The 16,536-nt window shown below is 43.7% G+C and overlaps 1 protein-coding gene across 1 annotated transcript in view; it reads left to right on the top strand.

Moving 5' to 3' along the window:
- The first annotated feature begins 1,458 nt into the window (after nucleotides 1-1,458).
- CACNA1H (calcium voltage-gated channel subunit alpha1 H) overlaps nucleotides 1,459-16,536 on the top strand; it is a 156,069-nt gene continuing 140,991 nt past the window's right edge. The window contains exons 1-3 of the mRNA XM_027863001.1: nucleotides 1,459-1,566; nucleotides 2,260-2,393; nucleotides 9,946-10,043. Coding sequence (XP_027718802.1) covers nucleotides 1,474-1,566; nucleotides 2,260-2,393; nucleotides 9,946-10,043 — 325 coding nt within the window. The 5' untranslated portion in view covers nucleotides 1,459-1,473. The remainder of the gene's footprint in view (nucleotides 1,567-2,259; nucleotides 2,394-9,945; nucleotides 10,044-16,536) is intronic.

Genomic DNA, 16,536 nt, shown 5'->3' with positions numbered 1-16,536 from the left:
CATGGAAAGCGGCAGTCATCAGAAGACCTGAGTTCCCAACCCAACTCTGCCATTGATTTGCCAATGTGACCTTGGACAACCTCTTTGGAGTTTAGTTCAACTAGGTCCCTTCCAGCTTTGATATTCTTTGGATTCTCTGGGTAGATAGGCTGGGAATCAGGTTGTAAAGTAGGGGGCAAGGAGTCAGAGTTGAGGAGGGTAATGCAGAGATAAATAGAAAGTGTGATCTGTGCCATGGGATCTTATAATCCAATAGGGAAAGTGGGACATGCTCAGACACAGAGTGAGATAGTGAGAAATAAAATTCAATAGAAAGGGAGTAAAGGTACTCCAAGGAATGGAGATCCTGAATTAAAAGCTGGAAACCTGCATTCAAATACCAGTTCTAACAACCTGTGTGACTAGAGACCAGTCCTTTAGACTTTCTGAGCCTCAGTTTACTCATCTGTAAAACAAAGATAATAATCTTTGCACTGTGTTCCCTAGAGGATAATTGTGGGAGAAATTGATTTGTTTGTAAAGCCATAATGTGCTATGTTATCATAGTAATACAAGTCAGAACATGATCCCTTGAACTATGGGATCAGGCAGTCTTATTCTGTGACAGGCAAGATACAGGAGATACAAAAATGGAAAAGAAATAGTCCTGCCCTCCAGGAAGACAACTCATATATATATATATTAAATACAAGGGATTGTGTGTAGGGATTGGTGGGGATCAGGAAAAGCTTAATATAGAAGATGGTGCATAAATCATGTTTTGAAGGAAACTAATGATGCTAAAAGGTGAATTGTACATTCCAGAGCAAGGGAGATGGAATGAAACATGAGAAAAGAGTGAGAGAAAGATCACTTCTGATGGGGGGGGTAGTAAGTCAGGAAAGACCTTCACACCAGATCTTGAAGAATTGGTAGGAAGTAACATAATGGATAGAGTCAGGAAGACCTGAGTTCAAATCTGACCTTAGTCACTTACTAAATTATGTAACTCTGGGCAAGAGACCTAGCTTTTGTTTGCCTCAGTTTTCTCAACTGTAAAATGGGGAAAATAATAGCACCTACCTCTCTGCATTATTGTGAGGATCAAATGAGATAATTTTAAAGTGCTTATCATATTGCCTTGCACATAATAGGTACTATATAAGTGTCCACTATTGTTGTTATTATTAATATATTTAAAGTGTGTCAGTGATGATGATGATGATGGTGATGATAACAATGATAATGATGATGATGATGATGATGATGATGTCAACTTATTGACAGGCAGGGATGTCTTTCCAGATTTTCCTACAATGTAAACAGCCACATTCATTGTCTAGATCGAGGGCCAACCCTGGGTTCAAACACTGCCTACGTCTTTTCTTCCTTGTTTTCATCTGGGCTGTGGTGCAGAATTTCATGACTGCCTCAGTCTGTTTCCAACTGTGATTCTCCTTAACTTTGACCTGTACGTGGTTCGAGCATGTTAGCATGCTGGTCATCCTTCTGAACTGCGTGACCTTGGGCATGTTCCAGCCCTGTGAGGATGTGGAATGCCAGTCAGAGCGCTGCAATATCCTGGAGGTAGGATGGGGTCTAATGAAAAGAGTTAGAATGGGGTTCAGGGGACCCAGATTCAAATTCCAGACTTTGCCAGTCACTAAGTACGTAACCTTGGGTACATCACTCCCTTCTGTGGTCTCATTTTCCTCATCTATATGATGAAGGGGTTATACTAAATGGTGAATAAGGTCCCTTTCAATTCCAAATCCTATGATCCTATGATCTCAGATCCCAAAGAACTCTCTAAGAGAGCCTCCTACCCCAGTGATAGAATATGGTTAGTTGAGCTTTTAAAAGCAATTCCCATCCTTATCTGAAATACTTACAAACTGAGAGATAAATACAGTCTGCTCTCGGTTATTCACACTGAGGTTATACAAATGACATGGGATATGGCTACTGGGTCCCAATGTGACTTTTCTTTGTTGATCATGTGCATCAGTTTTAATAAATTAGCATGAGGATCATGCATATATTTAATAAATAGTAGAATTAGTTGGCATCTTTTGAGTAGACCCAGAATATGAGGTAGGGTGCATGTGGGGAGAGAGAGAAAGGGTCCCATAATAGAGACAGACAAAATTTTCCATAGACAGTCCCTTAACCTTGATCCAAAGACAAAATGACTGTGTAGGACCTGGTCATCTGCTCCTCTGTCACAGCAAAGAGAGGAGATTATTCTCATTGGTCTCTTCTTTTCCTTTACCAATTTAGGCATTTGATGACTTCATCTTTGCCTTCTTTGCGGTGGAAATGGTCATCAAGATGGTTGCCCTGGGGATCTTTGGCCAGAAGTGTTACCTGGGAGACACATGGAACCGGCTAGATTTCTTCATCGTCATGGCTGGGTCAGTAATCAAGATTCATAGACCTTGTGGGAGCTGGAGTAAATCCACCCATCAACAAGCATTTGTTAAGTGCCCACTACATGCCAGGAACTGTGACAAGTGGAAGGCATAGAAAGACAAAAAAATGAAATGATCTCTACTCTCGAGGAGCTTATACTACCATAAACATATGTATAAACATATTTCCACCCATATACACTCACATCCTCTCACCTGTGCACATACATAAACACCCATTCCAAGACATGCAAGCACACACATTACCATAAACATATATAGATGCACACACAGTAGGGCAACTGAGTCATGCACCTGCCATCCACCTATAATCGTATTTGGCAGGTTTTCCTGGAAACCAATAGGTGTCAGGGACAGCTAGATGGCACAAAGGATAGAATACCTGGCCCGGAGTCAGGAAGACATCTTCCTGAATTCACATCCAACTTCAGACATTTACTAGCTGTGTGACCCTGGGCAAATCATTTAACCTTGTTTGCCTCAGTTTCCTCATCTGTAAAATGAGCTGGAGAAAGAAATGGCAAACCACTCCAGTATCTTTGCCAAGGAAACCCCAAAAGGGGTCATAAAGAGTCAGACAAAGCTGAAAAACAACTCTACGACAACAAGCATCAGCCTAAGAGAGATCTGGTCAAAAAAAACTCATGGCATGTAAGTAGCTCCTCATCTGGTAAAAGTCTCTGCAAAATAGAGATGAGAAAAACTGAGCCAAAGGGAGGGAGGGAGCTCCTCTCCTCTTGTTTTTTTAACACATCTTTTCAACAAACATTCCAAGAGCACCAGCTGTGTATGGATCCCTGTGCTGGCCCCAACAGTCTGGGAGCCAGATAAGTAATATCTAGCCCTTTCTGGCCACTCAAGTAGCTTAACCTAATAGGAGATAAGACAGGGACACAAAACAAAGGGGTGAGACCAGCTAATCTCCTTCCTAGCAATCGCATGGTATTTTTACTGTTCAAATGTTCCTTCTAACCCTTTCATACTCTCTTCTAAGTTGCCTTCCAGCTCTGACATTCTGGGGCTCTGTGGGTGCAAGTGCTTGGGAAAGTTATCAAGTACCTAGAATCGACTCCCCCCTTACCTCCTCCCCTTAGAATCTCTAACTTCCTTCAAGTTTCAGCTCCTGTGATGCCTCTGATGAGAATCCTTTCTTGATCTCTCTGGTTTTTAGGGTTTTATCCTTTCCTCAAATTAATCATGTACATGGGGCAGCTAGGTGGTGCAGTGGATAAAGCACCGGCCCTGGAATCAGGAGAACGTGAGTTCAAATGAGGCCTCAGACAAATAATACTTACTAGCTGTGTGACTCTAGGCAAGTCACTTAACCCCAATTGCCTTGCCAAAAAAAAATTATCATGTATCTGTGGCTACCACTAGTAGAATGTAGGCATCTTGAGGGCAGGCAGAGTTTTATTTGTCTTTGTATGCTCAGTGCCTTGCATATAAGTTCATTTGCAGCAAGGGGCAATGAAAAATCTACTGGATTTTGGAGTTGGAAGACCTGGCTTTGAATCCCAGCTCTGCCACGGGAATACTAGTGTGCCTTTGGGGGAAGAGCCTAACCTCCCTAGACCTCGGTTTCCTGATGTGTAAAATGAGAGGGTTGGACTGTCTAGCCTTTAAGGTACTTTTTCGCTCTAAACCTGTGATCCTATGAAGATAAATTGGAATATAAGGATTTATTATTTCAATTATTAGGACTGAGTTAACAACGCCCAACTAGGTGCCTAGTGGCACACCTATTCTCCACCTTCCCCGTCAGCTTGGGTTCCAGGATTCTTATTGTCTCCCCAGGTCTATCTGCTCTTTTCTTTGGACAGCCAGAGTACCATGAGATGACTTCTTTGCCAAAAGACTTTGGGAAAGTATTTCTAAGCTTGCTGGGATAGTGGAAGTCACAATAGCTCAGGGCCCAGTGTAGTCTCTTTCTTCTCCGTCCGGGGGCTGGAGATAAATTGGAATTATTCTGGGCACTCCAATAAGCCACGGAATGAGGTCTAACTGCACGCTGTCCTCCCCCGGCCCAGCCTCCCTAAGTGAGTTGATTACACTAATAACAGAGCTACGGAGGAAGGAGAGTGATAAACAGGGAAACGGCAAAGCAAGCTACAACTCAGAGCTGCTGCAACATATGGTCATGAGATTTTCTTGCAGCAAATTGCTTCTGCCTGAACAGCAGAAATTTTAATCCACGGCCCATGTCCACCAGGAACACAAAGAAGAGGAGGAAACGGTTTATCAGCAAATCCACAGCGCAGACTTGAGCCTCATCCTCTGCCTCAGGGACACTGGCTGGGTCAACATCCCAGGCTGCAGATGGGGGAGACCGTGAGATCACCCTCGGACCAGCTGGCTCTGCCCACGTGGAAGTGGTTTATAAACTGTCTTGTTTTGAGCCCAAGAGCCTACACAGCACCCCCAGTGTATGGTGGTTCCCCCTAAAGTAGCATCTTCATGGTCATAGGAATACTGTTTGCTGTTGTTCAGTCATTTTTCAGTCATGTCTGACTTTTTGTGACCCCATTTGGGGTTTTCTTTTTTTTTCTTTTCTATTTCTTTTTTGGAGGCAATAGGGGTTAAGTGACTTGCCCAAGGTCACACAGCTAGTAAGTGTCTGAGACCAGATTTGAACTCAGATCCTCCTGACTTCAGGCCAGTGCTCTATTCACTGCACCACCTAGCTTCTCCATTTGGGTTTTCTTGGCAAAGGTACTGCAGTGATTTGCCATTATCTTCTCTAGCTCATTTTATAGAGGAGGAACTGAGGCAAACAGAGTTTAGTGACTTGCCCAGGGTCACACAGTTAGCAAGTGTCTGAGGCTGGATTTGAACTCAGTAAGTTGAGTCTTCTTGACTCTAGGCCAGGCATTCTATCTATGCCACCTAGGTGCTCAGGAACAATACTGTGTCAAACTATTTAAAGAAGTGCTCTTATGTGATCTCCATTCAGAGATAAGGAAACTGAGGCCTAGAGAATGACAAGGATTAGGAAGGGAATGAAAAGCAAATCATAAAAGAATCAGTGAAGAAACAAGAGATGTTTAGACTAGGGAGAAAAGATGTAAGGGGATTATGATAGCTCTCTGTAAGTATATGAAAAACGACCGTCTGTGGACGAGGATTAGATCAGTTCTGTTTGACCCCAGAGAAGAGAAGTAGGAGCAATGGGCAGAAATTACAGGGATGCTGACTTTGGCTGAGGAAGACCTTCCTAACAAGGAGACTTCACCAGGGATAGACGAGGATGCTTTGGGATGTAGTGAGATCACTGTCACCAGAAGTATTCAAGCCGAGGATGGATGATCAGCTCTCAGGGATATTTTCAAAGTAATTGATTCACAAAGCGGGAAAGTTAGACCACGGTGATGCCAAAGGTCCCGCCCATCTCTAAGAATCTAGGATGCTAAAGAACTTGCTATCACACAAATGGCATGAACAAATAAAGGCAAATTTGGGGCTATACTGTGGGAGGAAAAAGAGGTAAATAATACCTAGCCCTTGTCTGAAGCTAGGTGGTACCAGGGCCATCAGGTGGTGCGGTAGATAGAGCGCTGGGCCTGGAGTCAGGAAGACTAGAGTTCAAATCTGGCCTCAGACACTTACTAGATGTGTGACCCTGGGCAATTCACTTAACCCCTGTTTGCCTCAGTTTCTAGACCTGTAAAATGGGGATAATAACAGTATTTACCTCCCACGGTTGTTGTGAGGGTCAAATGAGATAATAATTATAAAGTGCTCAGCAGAGTGCCTGGCACATGGTAAGTGCTCTATAAATATTAGCTATTTTCATTACTAACAGCCACAAACAATAATCCTTTAAGTTTTTTTTTAATTGTTTTATATATATTATGTCATTAGTACTCACAAGAATCCATGTGTTAGGTTCAGGTGTTATCCCCATTTTACAGATGAGGAAACTGAGGCTGTCAGAGATTAAGTGACTTGCCTAAGGCCATATAGTTGGTTTTTAAGGCAGGATTCAAAATTCAGGTCTTCCTGACTCCAGGTCCAGCACTCCAACCACTATGCCAGCTAACAGCCTCTAACGGGACACAAAATATAAATTTTGGACTAACTGATCTCTAACATTCCTTCTAGTTCTGACATTCTCTGTTCTGTGTTCTAAGGTCCCTTCCACTGCTAATACCTTGTGTTCTATTTTCTAAGGGCCCTTCCACTTCTGCCATTCTGTGTCCTGTTCTAAGGACACTGCGGGGTTTTGACATTCTCTGCCCTGTGTTCCAAAGGCCCCTGCAGCTCTGCCAATCAGTGTTCTCTGTTCTAAGGGCCCTTCCAGTTCTAACATTCTATGTTCTATCATCTGAAGGCAGGACTGCAGTGGCCCCCACTGCAGAGGCCACTGCAGAAAGCTTGGGCAGCCCCAGCCCAATACCAGTGCCCAGGGTGGCACCCTGACAGCTGAGGCCTTTGGTCTATGACTCTTCACTGTAATTAATGTGTGTTGCTTGGTAAGGGTTTCAGCTCCATCTAGGCCTCTCAGTCATTATTTTCTATGCATGGGCTCAGTGTTCCATGCTGGCAGCCTCAAACCTAACGATGTCATCCTCAGAAGAGAAGAAGGCTTTAGTGCTATGCTCTGGGCTGGCTCCAATAAATCCATCCAATTAGAGGGAATCTCTCCCGGCACCACACACCTTCGAAGCTTCCCAAAATGGGAACATTTACTCACTCGGCACATTTCTATGTCTTATGAGATGTACCCATTAAGGATACCAGGACTGCAGTTAGGCATCTCTGCAGATCAGAATAGGCCAGCTGGGAATTGGTTTTCCTTAAAGTGTCTCTGAGCATGATTCATCCTTTGGGTTTTGAGATGTCATGATACTGTGCCCTCCTACCCAGCCCCAGAGTCTCAGAGGAGGCTGAGGGTTAGTGCAGGTCCCCCAGAAGATCACTTTACCAGACATTTCTCTCCCTGTTCCTTGTTCTGCCCTCTGGGGAGAGGCAGAATAAGTCTGATCTCTCTCCCAGGTGACTGGGGACCAGAAAAAGTCCCTCCAGTGCCAATAAAAGGGAAGGAAGTCTAGATCCTGGATGCGCTTGATGAACTGGGAGTCTGCCTTGTTCTGACTTTCTCATCCTGCTCTGCTGCCATGTACCTGGAGCATACAGTTATGCATAGAACCATTGTCCCTGTCGGGACCATAAAATTCCCCGGGATCATCTGCCAGCGTTCAATTAGGAGAAACCAAAAGGAAGAACAAGAACAATGGCTGACTAGACTGAGGTCGTGGACCAGAGGGCGCCATCCCAAAGTTAAGACCATTCTCAGAAAGGGGGGCTCTGAGACCAGCCATCAGGCATGGCCAGACCAAGCACAGTAAGTTCAGGAACCTCTTGGGCTCTTGCGCTCCTCCCAGGGCTCAGGCATGGGAGCCAGGCTGGAGAACTCTAAGTCTGGCACAAGCACCCCTCAGATGGCCCCTGGGTTTGGACAGATGCTCAGAATATCTGCCCCTGGTCTAGGTATCAAGCCAAAAGACAGGGGCCAGGCAGAGTTGGATAACCAGAGAGGGAGAAAGACAGCAAAAGAACCCACTTTTCTGAACTCTACCAATGGGTTTTTCCTTAGCTGCCTAATGGTCCCTTCTCTAGGCAGTGTATTGGAGTGGGAAGAGCCCAAGTTTGTCGGGGTGGGGAGATAACAAAAAACCTCGGTATTAGCTTCAGTGAGTGAGCTTCAGTGTGACCCTCAGCAAGGTGCATTCTCTGTTTGGGCTTCAGTTTCCTCCTTTACAATATGAGAGGACTGGACCAGATGATCTGGAATTCTGTGAATTACAACCATTCATTTGGAGAACTTGGAGCAGGGTCTCTGTGTTCCAGTGATTAAAGAAATCCCTAAATAAGTGCTGGGATGGAGGTCAGTGAGGAGACGCGGAGTATGGAAGTACCTACTTGGTTCCATGTTGTAAGACAATGGGACATAAAGCAATATCCAAAGGGCCAAGACAAAAGGGAAGCAGGTCATTGCCATAGCAGGAATAATGGCAGAATCAAGAATGTTCATACTAGATCAGGAGGCCAAAATTCAAGCAGTCAATTGTTTCTAGCCATGTAGTTTTGGTTTTTGTTTTGTGGTGGTGGTGGTGGTGGTGGTGGTGGTAGTGATTGTTATTGTTGTTTCTATTGTAGCTACTTGTCTTCCCCACCCTTTGGTAGTACTGCTAGGCTAGCACGGTCATGCTCATGGTCTTGAGTAAGTTCTGCCAAGCTTCCTGATGACATCACCTTGGTACAGCCCGTGGGCTCATCCATATTGCTGGTCTCTCTGGCTGAGATACAGCCTTATTCCTTACCCAGACGGCCAAGCAATTGTTCGGACTCCTGGATCAATTGGTCCATCAATAAGCATTTATTAAACATCTGCTATGTACCAAGCACTGTGCTTAGTACTAGAGATACAAACACAGAGAATTTAGCATTCCCTGCTTTCAAAAAGGAGTTTACACTTCTCTCTCTGTTCCATGAGCAGGGGTAGGAAATCAAGGTCACCATCATAAGATCATAGATATAGAGGCAGAAGAGAGCTTAGAGGCCATATAGTTCAACCCCCTGCTTTTACAGATGAGGAAACTGAGGTCCAGAGAACTTAAATAACTTGCCCAAGGTTGCACAGGTAATAAATGGAAGAGTTAGGATCTGAGGGTGGGTCCTCTGACCCCAAATTCAGTGTGCTTTTTCACTGTACCATACTTCGGTTGTTGTTTAGTGATCTTTCAGTTGTAACCAACTCTTCATAACCTCCTTTTGGGGTTTTCTCAGCAAAGATACTAGAGTGGTTTGCCATTTCCTTCTCCAATTCATTTTACAGATGAGGAAACCGAGGCAAATAGGGCTAAGTGACTTGCTCAGGGTCACTCAGCTAGTAAGTGTCTGAAGCTGGATTTGAACTCAGGTCTTCCTAACCAGAGCTCTATCCACTGAACCACCTAGCTGCCCTATACCCTACTGCATCTCCTGAAAAGCTCAAAAATATTGAGAAGCTCTGGAGCATGATAGGCCTTGACTAGGTTTTTCCCTAAATCTCTTTATTTGTAGCCAAAATGGCAAATACTCTCTCCTGAACCTTAACTTAGATAAATAAGACTTTTCCCTCCTTACTGTTCCCACTGCCATGCTTTCATTTCCCCCTCCTCCCACTACCTGAACAATTGTGGTTGCCTCCTAACTGGTCACCCTGTCTCCATTCTCTTCCCCACGTAATTCATCTTGCACTCAATATGTAATGTGAGGTTATTCAAAGCACCACTTTCATCATTTCACTCCCATCCCCAAGTACCTATGTTGGCTCCCCATTGGCTGTAGAATAACATTCATACTGCCCAGCCTTGCATTTAAGGCCCTGAACACTTGAAGGCCATCCATCTCTCCAACTTTACCCTGCACCGCTCCCCAGCACTGGTTTGCCATATAGCCTGGAGCTCTAGGGGCTGCCTCCACTCAGAGATTCTGTGATTTCTGCCCACGCCTTCTAGTCTGAGTTGATTTCTCTTTGTCTCTTTCCCTCCAGCATGATGGAGTATTCACTGGATGGACACAACGTCAGCCTTTCTGCCATCCGAACCGTCCGCGTTCTCCGGCCACTCAGAGCCATTAACAGGGTGCCAAGTAAGTCCGCCGTGTCTTTCCATAGCCCAGGCGAGAGAACTGGGCAGCTCAGCTGCCAGAGCTAACAAAGCTCAGCCCCATAGCAGCTTTAAAACGATACACAGCGGTGCAAAGCTTCTGTCCCAGGAGCCCTACCAGCTCATCTTTTAGTCTTGCAATTCTCTAACCCCTCCTCCATTCCCTTTACACCGTATTATCAATGTCAGGGAGTAAAGGAACTTATTTATTGCTTTTGCAATAAAAAAGAGAGAGAAAATTTACTTTTGCAATAGATTCATAGAGCATTCCTGTTGTGACCCAGGCTCTAAATTATGATAGAGCGATGGGGCAACTGGAGATAGAGGAAAAGGAGGGCCTGGTGCCATGCAGGTCACGGTTTTCAAAGGAGACAGGCTCTCCACAGCTAGTCTTTTCTCATCTGAACCTAGGTCTCTGCTTGCCAGGCAGCCTAGTAAGTGGAACCAATTTTTCTTTTTTAAAAAAAATCTTATTTTTAAATTCTATTTTATTATTACTTATATTACATATTATATTATTTTTAATTATTAATTCTAATTCTAAAAATTCTATTTTTTTTTGTTTTGACATCCTCTTCATTTCTGAATCTATCCCTCTTCCCTGCCTTTCCCAGCAAACCATCTCCTGTAACAGGGGCAGCAATTGTGATTTCAGTGGTTGTAAGGAACTCCCAGACAAGGAAACTCCTTACCAATACAAGGTGGAAATTTGTCGGTACTTCTTAGTCTTAGAGAGTTACCCAGAGTACTGAGAGGTCATTCAACTAGCCTGTTGTATTAGAAGTTGGACTTTAACTTGGGACTTCCTAGCTCCAAGGCCAACTTCATATCCACCATATCATGCTGCCTCTCTTTCTCCTGTAACAAAGATTTTAAAAGAAAGGAAAAGAATATTGTTCAGAGGGGGGGAGAAAACCCTGGCAATACATGCAAAGCGTCTGACAGCACATGCAGTATTCCACACCTATGCTCCCCCACCTCTGCAAAGATGAAAGCAAGGTTCACTTTCTCAACTCTCCTCCAGGGCTAATATTATAATATAATGTTACTAATGTAATATATTACAATATAATATGTTATTATAATGACACAAGATAAGTTTATTCTGTCGCTCTTTTCATTTGCATTGTTGGAGTCATTATGTATATTCATTTCCTCATTCTTCTTACTGCCACTCTTCAAGCAGACTGTTCAATGATAACCAAGTCCTGGGCTCATAGGGTCATAGGTAGAGCCGGAAGGGGCTTTAGAGGCCATCAAGCCCAATTCCTTATTTGTAAAATGGAGAAACTATGATGCACATGCAATAAGTAACTTACAGGAACGCGGCATCATAGAGGTGGAGCTGTTCTTATGTGGTAATATAAAAATAGCTGATGTTCATATAGTACTTGAAGCACTTTGAGATAGAGAGTTAGAACGAAAAGAGGGTTGACCATCGATTAGAACTTGGGATGCTCTGGGAAAACAGCATAAGAATGAGGGACAGAAAGATGGAGATGGGGAGAGAGAGAGACAGAGGGGCAAAAAAGGGAGAGAGAGAAAGAGACAGAGTCACAGAAACAGTGAGAGAGGTAGCAGGAGAGAGAGAAAAAAAGAGAAAGAGGTGGGGAGGGGTGGTGAGGAGAGAAGGAAGGAGAAAGGGAGACAGAGAGAGAAAAAGATGGAAGGCAGAGAGATGGAGAGTGAGTGAAAGAGTGAATGAAAGAGAAGAGAGAGATGACAGAGAGAGAGGAGACAGAATGAGAGGGAGAGAGAAGAAAATGAGAGAAAAATGAGAAAGAGGCAGAAGGCAAAAAAGAGATAGAGAAAAGAGAGTGAGAGAGATGGCAAAGAGAGGAGACAGAATGAGAGCGAGAAAGAAAGAGAATGGGAAAAGAAGATAGAAAGAGAAAGAGGTGGGGAGAGAAAGAGAGAGGAAGTGAGACAGAGAGAACAAGAGAGAGGGAGGGAGGGAGGGAGGGATAGAGAAAGAGATTGAGAGAGAATGAGAGGGAATGAGAGAGAAAGAAAGGAGAGGAGGGAGAGAAGAAAAAGATGAGACAGAGACAGACACAGAGAGAGAGAGAGAAATGGAGAGAGGATCAATTGGGGAGAAAAGAATTCTAAAACAAGAAACAGCTTTCCTTTTGCAGGCTTTGCAGAGAGGCATGGTACCCAGATGAGGAAAGAATGCTAGACCCAAAATTAGAAGAAACCTGGATTCAAACACCTCCAAAACTCATTAGTTTTGTGACACAGAGCCAGTCACTTAACCTTTCAATTTCTTCTTCTGAAAAATGGAGATAACTACACCTCTCTTGTAGAATTATTGTGAGAATCGAATCATAAAAAAGTTTCTCATTTGCTTTCTTAGTCTCAGTGAGCTGTCAACACACGAGCTATGATGAGGTTACCATATAATATCAGCCAGTGTCACCAAAGGCAACGCTTGAACCTAAATCTTTTCTGGACTCCTAGGCCAACTCTCTATCCATTCTAACTCCGTATCCCAAAGTGCTTCAAGTCCTATACTAATATCCCCTTTTCCTATACTATCACATAACAATAGCTATATTTCTGTAGCATTTTAAGACTGACAATGATTTTCACACAAAACTATAGATAATGCAATTATTATTATCTCCATTTGATGGATAAGGAAACTGAGTCTCAGGGAGATGAAATGACTTAGCCTGAGTCAAGAACTGGTCAATGTGGGATCCAGGAGTCAAACCCAGAGCTCTCCTGCCTCCAAGCCCAAGGCTTATTCCAGTATACTGCACTGCAACTACTTCATGTCACAAAGATTATGCCTTAAACAGCTAGAAATTAACTTTCAAGTGTGTGTGTGTGAGAGCCCCTTCCAGAGCCCTCTGGTTCTATCTGCAGAATAAATAAAGGCCTTGTCAAAGATGGCCTTTAAACTCAAGAAAGTTAAGCAGATTCAACTCCGTGGAGAGTGTCCTGAGGCAGCTACATGTTTGCCTACATTTCATAGCTGAGCAAATGCCAGCCTCTTTCTGTAAGGATAAATCCCACATGGGACCCTGCTGGCTTTTATCACAACCAGCCAGGGTCTAACTGATCACAGGAGTCCACTTAAGCCCCAGAAAAACTGTCACAGGATTTTAGAGTTGGAAAAACCTTAGACTTTATCTTGTCTAACTACTGCATTTTACAGAGAAGGAAACTGAGGCATAGACCCGATCCAAGGAAACTCAAGTAGTAAGTGGCAAATCCATTTGTCTGCATCAGAACTCAGGCTTTCCAACTCCAAATGCATTGCTTTTTTCACTATGCTATGCTGCCTCTTTCTTGTGAGTCTGTTCTCTGCAAGTTCCAAGGTCAAAGAACCTTACTAGTCCCGTGCTAAAATCTCCACCTTTACCAATCCTGAAATAAAATCCCCACCATACATTCTTTCCTGCTGGCTGTATTCCTTATGTCTCTGTGGTCACCGATGGAGGCCTTTAGCTTCTACATTAGTGTTTTGTCCTCACAGACCAAGTTCCCTCTTTTTTCCATAATTTTATTATCTTCATACTCATAAACTCCACTTGTCTCCTATGAACAAAGGAGGCATGGCTTACCCAAAGTGGGAGTGGACGGGGGTGGGATTTCTACGTATGTCTTCTATCCGGATCTGAGAAATAGTACCAGCAAAGGCTCAGGCATGAGAAAGCCAAAGACTGTCCTTTGAGTCTATATCTTTATGTCATAGAAAAAGACTGGAAAATGTTCCTATCATTTAGTCCTAGGAGGGTCTTTAGAGATTATCTAATCCAACTCTGTCATTTTACACAGGGGGAAATTGAAGCCCAAGGAATTTATGTGAATTTTTCAAGGTCACAGAGGTTATAGGTAGTCTTCCAATTCCATTCCATCCAGCTTGGTTACTGTGTCCTGAAGACTTGCTGGGTTTTTCCGTCTCCTAAAAAACTTGTTGGAGATTCTGATCCATTCAATGAAGAGCACCTTGGCTATCACACCACAGATCCTTCTGTATTTTCAATGCTGTTGTCTGCCTCACTCCCTCCTCTCTTGACTTATATAGAACTCTGTGGGAGTTGGATATGAATGTTTCTGAAGCCAAATCCAGTCCCCTTCCCAGTATGCCACACCAGACCAACCCCTCATGAACTAGAGTTTTCTTCCTGAGACTCAGCAACATCTTACTTCATGTTACCTTTTCCAGGCTTTTTAATTATCCCAACCAATAATCCCAATGAATACAGTAAACTCTGGATTAGGAAAAACTGGTCGGAGGCACCTGCCATCCTCACTGTAGCCACTCTGTGGAGGGGCCCAGATAGCATCATCTAAGAGGCTTTGGCTGAAACCTGTCTGCTGCAACATGGAGCCAAAGAATGTCAGAACCTGAGGAGACCTTTGGGGTCATCTCATGCAACCTCCACATCACACACCTGAAAACAGTTAGGGGCAATAACTCTCTTAGGGTCACACAGCTAATAAGTGATTTATCTGAGACTGGAACTCCAGGTGAAGTCAAGAAGATCATCAAACTCATTTCTAGATAGAGGCGGTAGAACCAGTATAGACAGTCTACATCATAGTGAAACAGACAATGGAGAGCTTCTGGTTTTCAATCTTTGAGAAGCCAGGGGCCCTTTCTACTGCTTTAAATGTGATATGCAGTGGAATTAGCCCTGGCTGTGGAGTTGGAGCACATGCGTTAGAATACCAGCTCTACCATTTCTACCTGTGATATCTTGGACAAATTCCTCAACCTCTCTGTGCCTCGGTATCCTCCTCTATCAAATGAAAGGGTTGTGGGAAATGAGCTCTAAATTTATGACTCTGGGACACATCTAAGAAAACTAAGGCTCTGACACAGAGTTCTGTATCAGTCAAGATGGGAGCTGAGGGGCAGTGCAAGGCAGGGAACAGCATTTGAAATATAGAAGAATCTGTACTTTAGTAAGAGGTAAGACACCATTCATTGAATGGCTTAGAATCTGAAACAAGGTTTTTTCCAGGGCCGGGAAAACCCCAGCAGGCCCTCAGGACACAGTAATTGAGCTGAATGGAGTTGAATTGGAAGGCACATTTTCTACAGCTTCCTGAAGCTTGAGGTTAAATTCCTATTTTTGTAAATGTTAGGACTTCCTCATGGGCTCACCAGTCTAAAAGAAAAAGAAAAAGACAGCAGAGTTTATACAACTGGTTATTTGGAAAAGATATATGTACAATTTTAAATCTAGTCCTTTGTCCTGAATTCAATGGCTTTTTCCCCAAAATACGTAGTTCCATGAATGATTTTGTTTAACTCTGAATGTGTATGATGAACCATTCCAACTTTTTTCTTAAATACATTTTAAAGGATGGATCAACAGATTCCCTCCTCATCCCAGGAAAAGTCATTCAGTCAATCTATAAGCATATATTAGGTGCTTAGGCTTAGTGGATAGAGTGCTGGGTCTGAAGTCAGGAAGACCTGAGTTTAAATGCAACCTCAGACACTCAGTATCTGTGTGACCCTGGGCAAGTCACTTAACCTCTTTTTGCCTTAATCCACTGAAGAAGGAAATAGCAAACCATTCCAGTATCTTTGTCAAGAAAGCTTCTTACGGGGTCCCAAAGAGTTGGACATAACTGAACAACAACATATGCCCGGCACTGCCCTTCCCATTTTCAAGATTAGAAGTCTAGGCATGAACATGAGATAAGAAAATTGGAGCTAACGTTCCAAAAACTGTTTCCTTTCAAAGTCCCCACACACACACACAGAAGAGAATTCCAGATGTTCCAGAGAAAAATAGTTGCTGATGATTATGAATATGAAGGTGTGTCAGCTGACACACCTTCTCAGTTCTGACATTGCATGACTGACAGAGAATACCATCTCCGCTACAATGTGTGCTGACTCAAGACTTTGGGCCTTGGACATATACCCTGTGGAGGAAGACCTCGGCTCTGCTGAGGTTCCCAGAGGAAGGCATCTGGTCATATACTCAACCTGAGGGCCAGCAGGAGCTATATGGCAATGGGAAATATTACAACCTGGATGGCTACAGGGCAGAAATCATCCATCCATCTGTTAGTCCATAATTCCATCCAACTGTCTGTCCTTACATCCGTCCATCCATCAGGAGTTTACTGAGCCCTGCTCTTTGCTCAATTCTATATTCAGCTGGTCTAGGATGAGATAAGGTGGGACAAAAACAAAAACAAAAAGAAGAGGAGACCCAGGCCCTATCTTTAGGGAGCTTATAGTCAGGGGGATATTGAAGAGAAGAAAACAGAAGTCATGCCCCCTTCATATGGGGGAGACAGAGGAGTGACAGTCTCAGTGAATCTTGCCTTCAGGAAGTTCACCCTTCAGTGGGGAGACAAGCTTCACATACGTCAAACAGTGAGGGCCATAGACAAGCAGTGTGTGTGTCTGTGTGTCTATGTCTGTGTTTGTGTCTGTGTGTTTGTGCATGGGTGTGTGTGTGTGTGTGTGTGTGTGTGTGTGTGTGTGTGTGTGTGTG

Source organism: Vombatus ursinus, unplaced genomic scaffold (genome assembly GCF_900497805.2).
Source record: "Vombatus ursinus unplaced genomic scaffold, bare-nosed wombat genome assembly UNPS02014770.1, whole genome shotgun sequence".
NCBI classification, from domain to species: domain Eukaryota; kingdom Metazoa; phylum Chordata; class Mammalia; order Diprotodontia; family Vombatidae; genus Vombatus; species Vombatus ursinus.
The sequence above is the reverse complement of the archived record's forward strand: the minus strand, read 5'-3'. Positions and strand labels throughout refer to the sequence as shown.